The sequence below is a fragment of the Sus scrofa genome, chromosome 1 (genome assembly GCF_054392235.1).
Source record: "Sus scrofa isolate SSC_HxYL_T2T_F1_AM1 chromosome 1, Sscrofa_HxYL_maternal_Yorkshire_Landrace_v2.0, whole genome shotgun sequence".
Taxonomy (NCBI): Eukaryota; Metazoa; Chordata; class Mammalia; order Artiodactyla; family Suidae; genus Sus; species Sus scrofa.
In genome coordinates, this window is record NC_139383.1 from 118,563,089 (window position 1) to 118,577,622 (window position 14,534).

Consider the following 14,534-nt stretch of genomic DNA (forward strand, 5'->3'; position numbering starts at 1 on the left):
ATGCTGTAAAACTCTGTTTATATGAAATGTCCAGAACAGGCAATCCAAAGAGGCAGAAAGAGATTAGTGTTTGCCTTGGGCTAGGGGTGAGGGTGAAGGGAATGAGGCATGACTGCTAAGCGAGCGATGAGAATGGTCTAAAATTTTATTATAGTGATAGTCGCACAAGTGAAGACCAATGAATTGTATGCCTTAACTGGGTAAAATTTGTCATATGCCAGTCATATCTCAGTAAGCTTGTTAAGAAGAGGACCAACCAGGCAGGTAAATGAAAGACAAACAAGGAAGCTGGAAAGGGTAACAGAGTAAGTCGCCCCAAAACATGCTTCTTTGGCATATAGACTGTTTTGAGCAGATACAGGGGATGCTCTGCAAGCAGGAAGTTACCCTTACGAAAGGAAAATTTACATTTATAAAAGAAATCACCATTTGTAAGGCCGTCTCTGTCTCTACCAGGAAGAGAAGAGAAGGTTGACTCAAAGTCACAAGACAATCTTTTTTTTTTTTTTGCTTTTTGTCTTTTGGTCCAATTGGTGCCGTAGCCTCCAGTCTACTCAGAGCCATAGCAACTTGGGATCTGAGTCTGTGACCTACACCACAGCTCATGGCAACACCAGATCCTTAACCCACTGAGTGAGGCCAGGGATCAAACCTGCAACCTCATGGATCCTAGTAGGGATCATTAACTGCTGAGCCATGATGGGAACTTCACCAGACAATCTTATCAATGAGGAAGGCTCTGATTTATGTTATCCTTGTTAACTGCTTTCCCTCACCATCTCCCATAACCAGCCTCCCTCTACCACACCTTTCTTTTCTTTGCCTGAAGGTGGTATTTAAGTGGGTGGCTTAAGCCACCTTGGAAATTGCTCATTTTTCCCTCTGGGTATCTTCCATTTATCCATGAAGTACCATGTGAATGAACTTTTGTTTGTTTTTCTCTTATTAATCTGTCTTACTACCTGGGGTCTTAGGCAAGAACTCAGAAGGGTAGAGAGAAAATTATTTTTCCTCCTCCAGACTGGAATATAATCCTGAAAATAATTTGAGAAAATAATTTGCAAACAAACATTCAGTGCATCCTAATGTTTACTTTTTTAGAAGTAAGATATATTTTAGTTTTACTTTCATATTCAAGTTCTAGTTGCGCTTTTTTTCCCTTGGTTTTCTCAACTCTCTGCATTGCTGTCATTTTCTTTCTTTTTTTAATATACATTTGTCTCTTCCACCCAAGACACTGTTATGAAAATACAGCACCCGGAGTTCCCGTCGTGGCTCAGCAGTTAATGAACCCGATGAGCATCCCTGAGGATGCGGGTTCGATCCCTGACCTCCTCACTCAGTGAGTTAAGGATCCGGAGTTGCCGTGAGCTGTGGTGTAGACTGCAGAAGTGGCTCAGATCCTGCATTGCTATGGTTCTGGCATAGGCTGGTGGCTACAGCTCCGATTGGACCCCTAGCCTAGGAACCTCCATATGCCACGGGTGCGGCCCTAAAAAGACAAAAAAATTAATTAATTAATTAATTAAAAGAAAAAAGAAAAAACAACACCCTAAGAGAAACTATTTGCAGAAAATATATCTGACTAATGATAAAAATTCACATTTTAAGGCAAGAAAAGAAAAATTTAAAGATGAAACCTTTTCTCTACCCTTGGGCCTTTTCACCGCTCTAGTGTACACTGTGCATCTGCATTAACCAGATCTCCCTGACAGCAGAAATACCTGCTCAACCATAAAGATCAGCTTTCCTCCTTCTAATGCTAGTCATGGAATTCTTTAGAAGATAACATTCCTTTCTCAATCCTGTAAGGGTCAGGATGACCCGCCACTCGCCACTCGCCTTGTACATGCAAACATCTTTGGAGAACTTTATGTACAATGTCAATACATGATTTCCCTTAAAGATAGCAACTGAGGCAGAACAGACTGGTCAGAGGACCTGGGGAGATACTGGGCATCACCTAGTGGAAATTCTTAGCTTAACACTTACGCCCTTATTAACGTCACTAGCTATATTACCTGTATTCTGCCTGTTTTACAAGATCACTGTCTCCTAACTTATCAAATGTGTGATTGAGCCCCAGATAAATTAATTAGGTGACTTGAAACGATGGGCCAAATAAAGAGTTCCATGAGATCAATGGAAACCCTTTTTTAAAACCTCCTGAAAATATATAATTCTCTGAGGGCCAGTTCTGTCAATTTTCCCAGAGCACAGAGTCCCTCATGCTGATCTTTGCCCTGGAACATGTAACTCTAGATATGGGAAGAAACAACAAGAGGGAACCGTTTCCGGGACCATAACAGACTAGTAAGACAGGTCTTGGGCTGCGTTAACAGGGCTAGTCCAGTAGTAGCACACTGAGTGGCCTCTTAACAAAACCCTCGTCTGATGTGAGAACAAGCAGTCCTAGTGCCGTGGATGGAATTGGTCATAAAATGCCCTCTAAAGTTTGGTAGAAATTAACACTAAAAGGGAAGGGGTTGTAAAATAAAGGGTGTTGCCCACGATCCAGTTCTTTAAGAATCACTCATTACCCACTGTCGTCACTGCCCCGCCCTACAAAACACCCTGAACGAAATTCAGGGCAAAGATCAAGATGAGGGATTCTGCACCCTGGGAAAACTGAGAGAACTGGCCCTCAGAGAATTAGATATTTTCAGGAGGTTTTTTAAAAAAGGAGCCTGGATTCAGGCATCTCCCCATACTTAGAAGAGCACTAAAACCATTAACTGAGAGGCCTGTGCCTTGTGACAAGTAGCAACCTTCTCCCGACATTTGTGCTCAGTTGCACAAACCCCCTTGGCCAAAATCACATAGAGACAGACTCCTCACCTTATCTCTTCAAAACAGTTGTAAGGGTTCTTGGAGACACAGTCTCCCAGGTTATAATTCTCAGGTTGGATCAAATAAAATTTTTCATTTTTTAGATTGACTATTATTTTTTATCAACACAACAAAGAACTCACATCTAGAAAACATAAAGAACTCTATAACTTCAATAACAAGACAAAAACCCAGTAAAAATGTGCAAAAGATCTGAATAGACACTTCGTGTAAGACATACAGAAGCCAACAAGAACATAAAAAATACTCAAGGTTGTAAATTAAAACCACAACAAAATACTACCACATACCCACTAGAATGGCTAAAATTAAAAAGACGAACCATTCTTTTTTTTTCTTCCTTGGCATCGATCCTTTAGGCCAGGGATCGAATCCAAGCCAGAGCTGTGGCCTATGCCACAGCTGCAGCAATGCTGGATCCTTAACCCCCTAAGCCAGGCAAGGGATCAAACCAGTGCCTCCAAAGAGACAAGCTGGATCATTAACCCACTGCACCACAGTGGGAACTCCCCAGACTAAGCATTCTAAGTGCTCACAAGGACATGGAGAAATTGGAACTCTCATATACTGCTGATGAAAATAACCACTTTAAAGAAGAATTTTATAGTTCCCTAAGAAGTTAAAACTATACCTACCCTATAATGTAAATATTCTACTTCTAAGTATTTATCCAAGTTAAATGAACACAGATAAGCAGAAAGACCTTGCAGCTTTTATGTGTAACAGTCAAACCTGGAAACAAACCAAATGTCCATCAACAGGTGAAGAGATGAATAATTATGACATATCCCTACGATGGACTACTACTTAGCAATAAAAGGGGACAAATTATTGGTACACAGAACAGTGTGGATAGAGTTGAAAATAGTGATGCTGAGTGGAAGAAGCCAGCGAGTACACACGAGATGATTCCTTTTATATAAAAGTCTAGAAAATGCAAACAAATCTATAACAACAAAAAACACATCAGTGATTGCCTGCAAATTTTGAGGAGTAACGGATACATTCATTATTTCGATTGTGGTGATGCTTTCACAGATGTATTTAGATACTGATACTCAAGTTGTATACTCTAAATATGTGTTTATTGTGTGTTAGTTATGCCTCAACAAAGCTGAAACAAAAGTGAAGGGTGTGGTGGGGAGATTCACTTAAATCATCAGAATGGATTGAAGTGGTGAAGGATTTCTGGCTTTAAAATCAGAGCCTTGATGGAGTGAGAAAACCGCTTCTGTATATACTCTGGCTCTCAGAAAAGGAACAGCCCACAGTCAAGCACCCTATTTAGATAAGGCAGGAGCAACGGAGTTCTATTTTTATTCTGCAATTAAGTCAACATGATTTCTAATAGCAGGTAACAGACGGAACCCAATTAAAGTGCTGCTATTGGAAGCGAGGGTAATTTCAACCCTGTCAAAGATATCATATTGTGGGTAGGCAGCAATGTTGAACTGTGGTTGCTGCACAAGTGGCTGCCTCTTGCCCTGCAGTACAAATCCTTCATGACAAACCAGCCAATAGCAAATGCAAAAGGCCAACGTGGCTCAAATGGGCACACCCAAGTTCAAAGCCTCAAAACCAGCTCCCAGGGCAGAAAGGACAGGGCTCTGTCTAAATGAGACCCCATTGTTTGCTGACTGCTAACTAGATTCTAGAAAGAAAGGAAAACAGAGAGAAAGGGAGGGAGAGAGGGAGAAAAGAAGGAAGGAAGGAAGGAAGGAAGTTAGGAAGGAAGGAAAGAAAAGACAAGACAAGACAAGAAAAGAAAAGAAAGACAAGAAAAGAAGGAAGGAAGAAATCCCCCAGGGGGGTTTCCTGAACTGGAGTCTCCAAATTCCACAAGGATCTAGCCAGGCATTTGGAACCTCTGTTAAAAGTTTAAGGGACATTTCTCATTTGTGTGCTGATGTTTCTCGGGAGGGGGCAGGAAATGTGCTGGGCTTTCAGCTCAAGAGGGCCCAGGATCCACAAAAGCTAAGGAATCATGATAGGTAAAAGAAAAATGGAGAATAGAAGCAGTAAAGGATACAAAATTAATTATTATTGATACATTTCTTTAAAAAATAAGGTATGTACCAAATAGGACAAAACATTAATTAACAAAATTAATTATAGATGGTAGATACAAGAATGTTGATATGGTTTACTGATTTGTAAAATTTTTTTTTTTAAAGTAAAACTAAAATATACGAACCAGCCAAAAAAGGTGAAGAACCCTTGGCTCTAGAATATTTGAACTGAGCGAGGCTAAAGGAGCATAATTTTCCTGCATTTTCACGTGTCTAAATTTAAGAAAAGCAGCCACTAAACATGGCTAAACCTCCTCGTACCACCTGAAAGTGACCTCAGTTTATTCGCTTAAATTGCAGACACTTTCTCCAGACCGTAATTTCTATTTTTCTCTTTTCCCTTTTATAAAAATTATACAATTATCTGGTCTTTCATCAGCTTTCAGAAACCCTACTAATTCTCTTTGGTCAAATAAGACAAGAAGTCAGCTTTACAGTGATCCAGGAGGACCGTCCTAAGCGCTCCTGTTAGAGTTTCACTGCAGGTTGACTTTCTTTCCAGGAGGGCGATACTGCGGTCATCTGATGACATGTACTCTCGCAAAGACCAGTGACTGAGGAGGAGGGCAGGATAGGGTATGGGGCACAGGGGGTATGTGTGTATGTGTATGTGTATAAATCTTTACTATTTTTTATTTGCTTTTTAAATCATCATCCTCCAATCTTAGTACTCTTTTCATCTCCCCTAAAGGTAATTTCCACATAAATCTGAGGTCCTCTTTACACTGGCCACTTGGCTTTCATTGTCTAAGTTCCCTCAGAGGTGAACACAAGTATCCACGTTTGTGCATCTCCATGTCCCTCATTTCTTGGTGAGTCTCTTATCAGCTCTGTCCTAACAGTCACAGCTCACAGTGGTCTCGTTTGGTATTTTTATTGGAAAATACCCTTCAAAGAGTATGTGGAGGGTCTTTAAAGGGACAAAAATAAATATATGGATAAATACAAGATACAATTTCATGCTTGCTTCCTTGGACATCAGAACCATGAGCAGTGGTCACCATGAGAAGGCAAAGCATGCTTCTTGCAAAAGATGAGACAAATTTTGCATGTTGAGTAAAAGTTTTAATGTCACTTAGCTTTTCTTCCTATTAAGGCTTTCATTTTAGCACCAGTGTCCTTCACACCCTAAACCTCAAAACAACTATGGAGAAACAGGAGGTTTATATTTCTATCATAATTATGGGTTACAGTGACAATAGCTATACAGAAAGATGAAAAAAATTTCAGGTGGCAGGCTTTTAACAGACACATCAACCACCACATAATTGACCAAATGAGGTTGGTAAACACCCTAGGTTTCAGAGTCTGTTTCTTTGATAAATACCAGGAAGATACCAGGTAAATACTCGTGACAGAAATGAGTCAGGGAAACACCCCTGGCTGTGAAGTGAAATCGCTGGCTGGGTCCAGAAGAAGAAGGGCGTGACCCCTCCCCCTACTGCCAACCTCTGGCCCCACAATAAGCCTCCCGAACCACACGTGAGGTGGTGTCCCCCTACAATATGTGCCCTTCTTCTTGCTTCTGAAGAATCCACTGATGATCACTAGGGCTGATGTGCACCTGTGCTCTTGGTGAGCCATTCAGTGAGAATGTCACTGCATAGGGGACCACTGGCAGCAGCGTCTCTACCAAATCCATGAGGCTGGATGGAAAGGGGGCAGCAGCCCAGAAGGCATTCAGTGGAGTGAAGGTCTCTGGTTTCCCTTCTCTATACAAAGGCAGCTCAAACTGAGGAGAGGAGTTTCTGACCTGTGAGGAAGGGCAGGGGCCAGAACTGGTCTTGAGAAGTTTGCCCCAGGGGACAAGGCAAAGGGAACCCTTGTGGGGTCTCCTTGACCTCAAGCCACCTTTCACCCTTTCCTAGTGTCTGGGAGTCAGGCTCTGCATCTACCAGGGCGCCTCCTGTCTTTTCTCTGCTCCTCTCCTCGCACATTTCCATCTAGCTTTGTGGATGTGGCACAGATGCTGCTGCCAGTGATCCCCTACGCAGTGACATTCTCACTGAATGGCTCATCAAGAGCACAGGTGCGCAGAGGCCTGGACCTACAGACAACGGGTCAATAGTCAACACAGCACAGGTGCAGGCAGGGTGTCGGGGGGAAATATGGTTTAACCAAGACATGGAACTGAAGGAAAGGGGTGAAGAGAGGACCTCTCACATAAGCAATAGGATTCCAGCATCAAATAAACAAGACGAAAAAGAAAGCATGACAGAGAGACAAGGAGAAATGGGTGTGGGGGAGAACCCCACTTAGGAAGCTATGTGGGCGATGTTGCCAGAACCCTGCACCTCCCCTCAGCCAGGACCTACATCTTTCAGGAGGATTGCAATGAAGCACACAGCAAATGTGAGCTCAGCCAGAGCTCCTGGGTGTGCCTTCCATTCCAGCCTTCTTAACCCAGCTCCTCGTGGGTACAACAGGCTGGTGGGAAGCCATCAAAGGAAAGGAAGTGTCATTCTCACCGGGATTTAAACCACTTGCTTGAGCATTGGAGGATGTCATGAGAGGCCAGTAGGTTTCCTGCAGCACTGGTGATGCTTCTAACTTGTCACAGAGGCTGATCTGGCTCTTTCAGGAGCCTTCCTGGTCCTTGCGGGGTAGACCGGGGTTCTTCCTAGCAAGACCTCCTGGCCCTTTTACAGTGGTGACCACCTGCTTGGCCTCTCACTCTGCCTACCCACCTCTCTTCCCCGCTAGTCTTGCCTCTTTGGTGCAACGTGAGAGCCAGGCTCTCCTGGATTCGAAGTGCACCTCCCTCCAGGCTACACTTGGATCTCGTGTGCTGGAGCAGTGCCATCGATGCCAGAGGCTGTTTGGCTCAATCTAGTCCCAGCCTTGCAAGTGGAACCTGTGCAATGTTCTAAGAGGGGCTTTCCTGAGGAAGAGACTCTCTGCACCCGGATCAGCTCTTCCCCAGCTCCAGCCCAGCCCATGCCCTTCCTCACCACCAAGACGTGCTCCAGAAGGTCTAGATAGCCGAGGGTGCACTCTGTCCCGTACCGCAAGGCTCTGCTGCGCACCTCCTCGCTGACATCAGGGTGATAGGATGCTTGCTGGAGAGAGAAAAGAATGTCGACATCTTAAAATGGGAAGAGCCAGGTGGCAAGTGGACTAGGCGGCTGGGCGGCGGGGTGGGGGGGAGGGTCACCTGTCCAGCAGGGCTGTGCAGCCAGGGACCCAGAGGCAGGAGACCTGGATTCTGGAACTCCTTCTGCCTTACTTTGAGTGACAGAGGAGGGGTCCTCCCTCACGTTCTCCTGTGACCTCCCACCTGTCTCCACTGCAGGATCTCCAACGACATTTTGTGTCTTGCTGTTTCTGGTGCCCAGGGGCCAGACAGAAGCAAGTAAATCTGGCCCCTCTTTCCTTCCTTTCTCATTGCGCCTCCTCCCTCCCTATCTTTCAAGGAAAGGTAAGAAATTCCATATGCGCTAAAAAAACCAGGGCTTACAGCAGGAGGTGTACTGTCCCAGCCTCTGCCTGCCTCTCTCTAGCAATACAAAGTGTCCCAAAGACCCCTCTCTGTTCACAAGTCCCTGCTCCCTGCCTGACCACACTGCAGTAAGTCTCCCAACTGAACCACTGGCTCCTGGGAACCTACAGACAGCGAGCTTCCCAGTATCCTCAGAGGTGCCCCAAATAACTCATCTCACATGATACATGTCAAGATAAGCAAATGAGGACATATGTTAACACAGCATCTGGCCCTTTTTTCCTGTACTTGTGATCTGCTGACTTGAGTCATTCATGACCTATCACTTGAGCTGGCACACCCAGTCACGGGGCTGCCAATGAACTACAGAACATCCAGTTACATTTGAAATTCGAATGGACAATGAAAACCTGTAGTCTCCATCTGGGGTAGCCTGTTTTTTCTTTGCTTAGTCTGGCAACCTTCCCCATTTTGTCCTTCCTCTTCCTACAACCCCACTCTGGAAAGAACTGGAGGGGGCTTACAAGAATACAAAAAACAGAAAGGTGCAAAGAAATCACAAACAGAGACAAACACAAATCACACATTAGGATAAAAGTCAAGGCAGAAGGGGAAGAGTGATCTGCTGCTGTGCTCCTTCCAGTCGGTCCCTCTCCCTGGGACTGGGGGCCACTGAGCAGAGCACCTGGGAACACCTCCCTTTATCTCTTCCCACCCCGCACCCCAATGCAACCTAGAAGGAGTGGGGCTGACTTGAGTGGCCAGCATCTGTCATTTACGAGCCTGGTTTTACTCAGCTGAGTAATGGGGCCATGCCTTTAACCGCTCCTATGTTTTAATCAGTCTTGCTCCCTTGTGTCTCCCAGTGTGGGAACAGAGCCTATGTCTGGTGTGATGAGACCACGTGGGGAAGACAAGGGCTGGGGCATTCCTCAATGTCACCTGCAGTAGATAACTGCACCCGCACCGAGAGCTATGCAGGGCCTGATGGTGACTGCTGGCTCGCCACTGCCACTGGCTTTAACCTTTGGGAGGGCAATCTAGCAACAATTAGAATGGCAAACCATTTGACCCACTAATTTTGGGGGGAGTCTTGACTAAGGATATTATCCAAAGCAGAGAAAAAACAGACATGCCCAAAGATGTTCACTGCAGTCAAGTTGACGATTAAAAAAAAAAAAATGCTGACAATCTAAATATCTGATGTAAGGGAGAAAGTATACTCATTAACAGAGTATTTTGTGGTCATTAAAGAGTCAGTTACAATGACTTACAGTAACACAGAAATAGTCATATAACATTACTTATAACTGGACATATTCAATTGTATCTGATGTAGACACATGCACATGAAAGTAAGACCAGAAATGAATAGTGGAATTAACTTAGGGTCTAGGGAAGTCTGTGCCCCACTGGAGCAATCAGTGTAATCCTCCCTGTCTTATGAGTCCGTACCTGTCCTGCTGCACCTCCATCTCATTCCTGGCTGCTCTGCCCCAGGGGCGCTGCTCACCTGTGGCCACATGGCCACGTGCTTGGCACAGAAAGGCTCCTTCTTAACCCACCACTCGGCCTCCCTGGTTTTTATACACTCTTATTGCACCCCCTTTCTGGTAAACTGCCTCATTTCCTTTCTGCAAAGGTATGGGGAATACAGGAGAGCAAAGGGAATATAAGTGTCAGGAAGCCCTTGGGTCTCGGTAGTGACACCTGCCATCAAGTCTGGTGTTAGTGTGTGAAGTTCTGGCTGTTCTTTTGTTCCTTAAAATCAGGATGGCCTGATTCAGGCTGGGCCATGGCACCCATACTCTAACCCTTAACCTCCTCCCCTGAAAACAAGGGAGTGTTGTAAAGAACGAGACCTGAAAATTGGAGCTGCCTTCCATTTCTATCTTAGTCTGTTCCATTTCCCCCTTTTGTGCAATGACATGGAGATAAAAGTACATGCACTCATCAAACACAGTGACCGTGAGCTCTAGGGTTGGGAGGCCACAGGCAGCTGAAAGACACTGGCCCTGAACTCAGAAGACATACTTTCAGGTCTGGTTCTGATTGTAAATAGCTCTGTGACCTTGGTCTCACCACCTCATCTCTCTAAGCCTGTTTCATCATCCGCCAAATTAGGAGAATTCCCAAAACTCTTCCCATCTAGGATCTAGTGACAGAATACACAGACCAGCCTGTCCCAAACCCCGAGGTGCCCTGCAGTTACACCAGGATGGCATTCAGGCCATATCTTGCTGGGTAAATACCGTTCTGATTGAGGCTGTAACCCCTTTGCGAGTCATCACCTCTGCAGGGGTGGATTCCATTGAGTACATCAAAACTATACTGTGGCCTCGGGTGAGTCTAAACTCCCTGGCCCAGCACCACAAGGTCCTCATGACAGTGGCACTGCCTTCTTGCCACCCTCTTCTCCTCCCTGCTGACTGTTATTCCCCACACTCTACCCTCTGCCACACATGGAAAAACAAGAAATGTGGTGCTATTTCCCGCCAAACCTTTGCACACCCATCCCTTTAGCCTGGCTGCCTCACCGTCCCTCTACCCAACAGCAGCCAGCCTGTCTTACCCCTGCTGAGGAACAGAGAAGCCATCACTGGACCTTGCATAGCTTTCCCTACAACTCATTCCCCCCCCAAAGGAGGGCCTTGTTCCTGAGGACCTCAAGCTCACCAGCTGCTTTTCCTCTTCTTGATTCAGCAACACCTAATCACAGGGCAAGGGGTTATCCATCCATCACTGAGGAGAGGCCAGGGTCCCAGGGACACGGCTGTCCCTAGAAGGGGCAAAGCCTAGAGTGGGGCTGCTCAAGGGGAGACGGGGGGCTGGGGGTACTCTTAGGGCTTAATTATTAAAAAATAAGTGAAGGTCATCAAACTCAGGTCTCCCCAGCTCTCTTCCTGAGCACTGGCTCAGGGTAGCTGCCCCCACTGACTCCCCAAAGATTAGAAGAACTTGAAAAAGACAGCTCCCAGATATTCTGTTTTGTTCCTCTGACTCACTTGCTCAGCCCCCTTGTACAGAACGCTGACCTATGGAGGTGGACAAGGGTGCAGGCTAGCAGGGGTGTGGTTTTCCTTTGGAGGGCCTGGAGCAAAATGCCACAGTTCCTCTTTACCACTGCCAGGGTGGCCCCCACCACGTCCCCCGGAGGAAGGCTTCCTGCCTATTCCAGAGATGCTGGGAGGTACAGTGGGAGGGTAAGTCAGCAGGCCAACTCCGTGCCCTCTTAACCCCAAAACTGCCCCCCAGGGAGTTGCTTCCCATGAGCTGACAGGCACACCTGCCTGCAGTGTGCTTTCTAACGCAGAGGTTCAGGTACTGAGCTGCTCCCTTCCACGTGGGGCCAGGCCCTCCCCCTCTCTATACAGAACCTAACAGCTCAACCACATCGGAACACAACCCTCCCACTCCAAATCACACCAAAGCCCTTACCTTGCAGGCCGTCAGCATATCTGACACGGCCTTTCGGCTCAGATTGGCGGTGGCGATCACGTCCTCCTGTCGACACGAGTTCCCAGCTGCCACGGCTTTGGCTGTTGCCATGGTGATGCCTTTGGTCATCCGGATCGACTCTTCAGGTGACGATGTCTTTTCAGGTACCTCTTTTGACTGGAATACCTGGAAGTTAGAAATTGAAGAGCTGAAAGAGAAGGACAAAAAGAACATACGCTTCTCTTACCGGGCTACGGGTCTGAAAACTGAGCCAGCCACGGGAAGAAACCATTGAGTGGCAGGAAATGAGAAATTTAATTTGAGTACAGTAATATCACTCTTGCTTTCAAGATCCCAGCTTGGATAAGCCGCACACACCTGTACTCGGCATTCAGGGGAACAATGTGGGGAAGGACCTACAGCATTAACCCATTCGCCCACAGAGACTGACGCTCAGTAAGTATAAACTCCCAGGGGAGTGGCTGTCTTCCAGTTCTGTTTCATCCGTGCTGGTGCTTCGGCAGAGCTCCCAGAGATTCCATAGCCCGGTGCTGCTTCCTAGGGCAGGACTGACCTGGATGCACAGCTCTGAACTCGGCTCTCTCTCTTTAAGAGGGTGTGGGGCTGGGGGAAACGAAGCATTCAATTTCTTCTATTCTTAGCCTGTCTTACAAATATAACCGCATAATTGTGTGGAGGCGTTCAAGTCGAGTGTGCCACGGTGACACTGAATTATTGAATAACACACACACACACCTTTAGAGAAGCTGCAATAAATTAACCATGGTAAGTGAAAATCCCACTTTAAAGTTCCACCTGCCACTCAAGTCAGCCGTTTCTGCATCTGGCCCAACTGCCTTGGCTCTGCTGTGAGTGATGCCTGTCCCTGAACATAGCACTCCCAAACCAGGTAGGGCTGCTCTGTCTTCAGCCCTGGGCAGCCACATTTCAGTGGGGAAGTCGTCCTTGAGGCGCCAGGGAGGACCCACATAGCAACGAACATCACTATCCCCCTACAAAGGAACAGCCGCAATCAGGCCACCAAGACCATCTTGAGTGCTGCAGCACAAGGAGCGTGGACAAGGCCCTCCATGCTAATGTGGGTCTCAGTGCATGTGCTCCTTTAGAAACGTCCTATGCCCACAGAAACGCACAATCTGGATCAATTCTAAGCCACATTGGTATACTTAGGTTGACCACATATATCCCAGGAAAGCTACACATTTCAAATCTCTACCAGTGCTACCATTAGGCCCACCCATACCTGTCAGAACATGTCCAGACATTTGGTAAGAAATCCCCAGCCCATGCAAGCAGGCAAGTGCCAGGCAGCAGTGCTTAAGGATACCGCCTGTATTTCTCTTTTTCTTTTCTCTTTTTCGGGCTGCACCTGCAGCACATGGAAGCTCCCGGGCTAAGGGTTGAGTCAGAGCTGCAGCTGCAGGCCTACACCACAACCACAGCAACACTGGATCCAAGCTGCATCTGTGATCTACACCACAGCTCATGGCAAGGCCAGATCCTTTAACCCACTAAGCAAGGCCAGGGATCAAACCCTCATCCTCACGGACACTACTTTGGGTCCTTAACCCATTGAGCCAAAGGGAGGACTCCCGCCTATATTTTTTAGTTTCTTCTTTGTGTGAGAAGTAAGCATAACAGCAATCAAGGCTGGATTCATTAAAAACAGGACAAGAGAAACTGAGGCTTTACCATCACAAGCCAATAGATTCACTGGTCTCTTCTGCTGCCCTTGGGGGCTTGTGGCCTTCGCAGGTGACCCTCTATGGATGCAGAACAACTGGAAACAAAGATAGGTCCACCATACCCACTTCCATAAGGGGATTTGAATCTGTGATCAGATCTCCTATTAAGAAGAAACCTCAGTTTGAAACTACTCATTTTCAGCCTATTTCTACTCCTAGGGATTAGGATGAGTCAATACACATCTGTGGATGAAAAGAATAGGAGATAACCACAGCAACACCACGACAGCTTGGCTCTGGAACAAGGCAAGAGCAAATCCAGGGTCAGCATCTGAGATCAGCCACCTCACACAGAGGAAGTTGGGTTTACGGGGCCGCGACCCAGGTAAAGGCATTGAGATTTTCCTAATAGCGAAAAGCAGACTCCCAAACCCGTCTGTGCAGCAGTGTGTGGCGTGTGCTGTTGCTGATGGCAACAGGCATCAAGAGAGGCTGTGTGTGGCTGCACACTGTACACATCATTTAAACCCAAGGCGAATGCAAACAGCCACACTGAATTTTCCATCTGCCAGGACTCTTCTGTAATGCTTTTGTTTCATGCCGCAGTCTTAGTGGAATTAAACTCAAATAATCACAAATGATACATTTCAATTCATTTAACTACAACGATAAGCGGATCCTAGCCAATCTTGAAGGTGGGCCTCCCTAGCTCAGGTGCACCAGGTAAAGGCTCTTTGTGCTCAAAATCTCAGAGAAGCTGCACTGAGGTCAGTTGTGGGTCATGGGGACTGAGGGAGGTGACCAGTGTCTCCTTACCGTGAGCTCTTGCTTCATGTACTCGATAGTGGCCTCAAGCGCCCGTGTGCCCCGGGTGGCCTCGTCCTCCACTGCCTTCACAGTCTTGAGGAGGGAGGTGACATTGGTCACCATCACCTGCGTGGGAGGAGAGGCCGAGAGAAAACAGGGAGTGTGCTGAGGGCTGACAGGCGGTTTTAGCTCTGGATCCAATGCTATGAGCAACAGCACCTCTCT

General features: G+C 46.5%; 1 protein-coding gene across 24 annotated transcripts in view; it reads right to left on the reverse strand.

The window, feature by feature from the left end:
* The window catches only part of TLN2 (talin 2), a 471,505-nt gene that overhangs the window by 26,079 nt on the left and 430,892 nt on the right, over positions 1 to 14,534 (reverse strand). For all 24 annotated transcript variants that reach the window (XM_084967307.1, XM_084967304.1, XM_021094340.2 and 21 more), the window contains 3 exons: positions 14,319 to 14,435; positions 11,797 to 11,982; positions 7,871 to 7,978 (listed from right to left, as the gene is read on the reverse strand). In XM_084967307.1, coding sequence (XP_084823433.1) covers positions 7,871 to 7,978; positions 11,797 to 11,982; positions 14,319 to 14,435 — 411 coding nt within the window. The remainder of the gene's footprint in view (positions 1 to 7,870; positions 7,979 to 11,796; positions 11,983 to 14,318; positions 14,436 to 14,534) is intronic.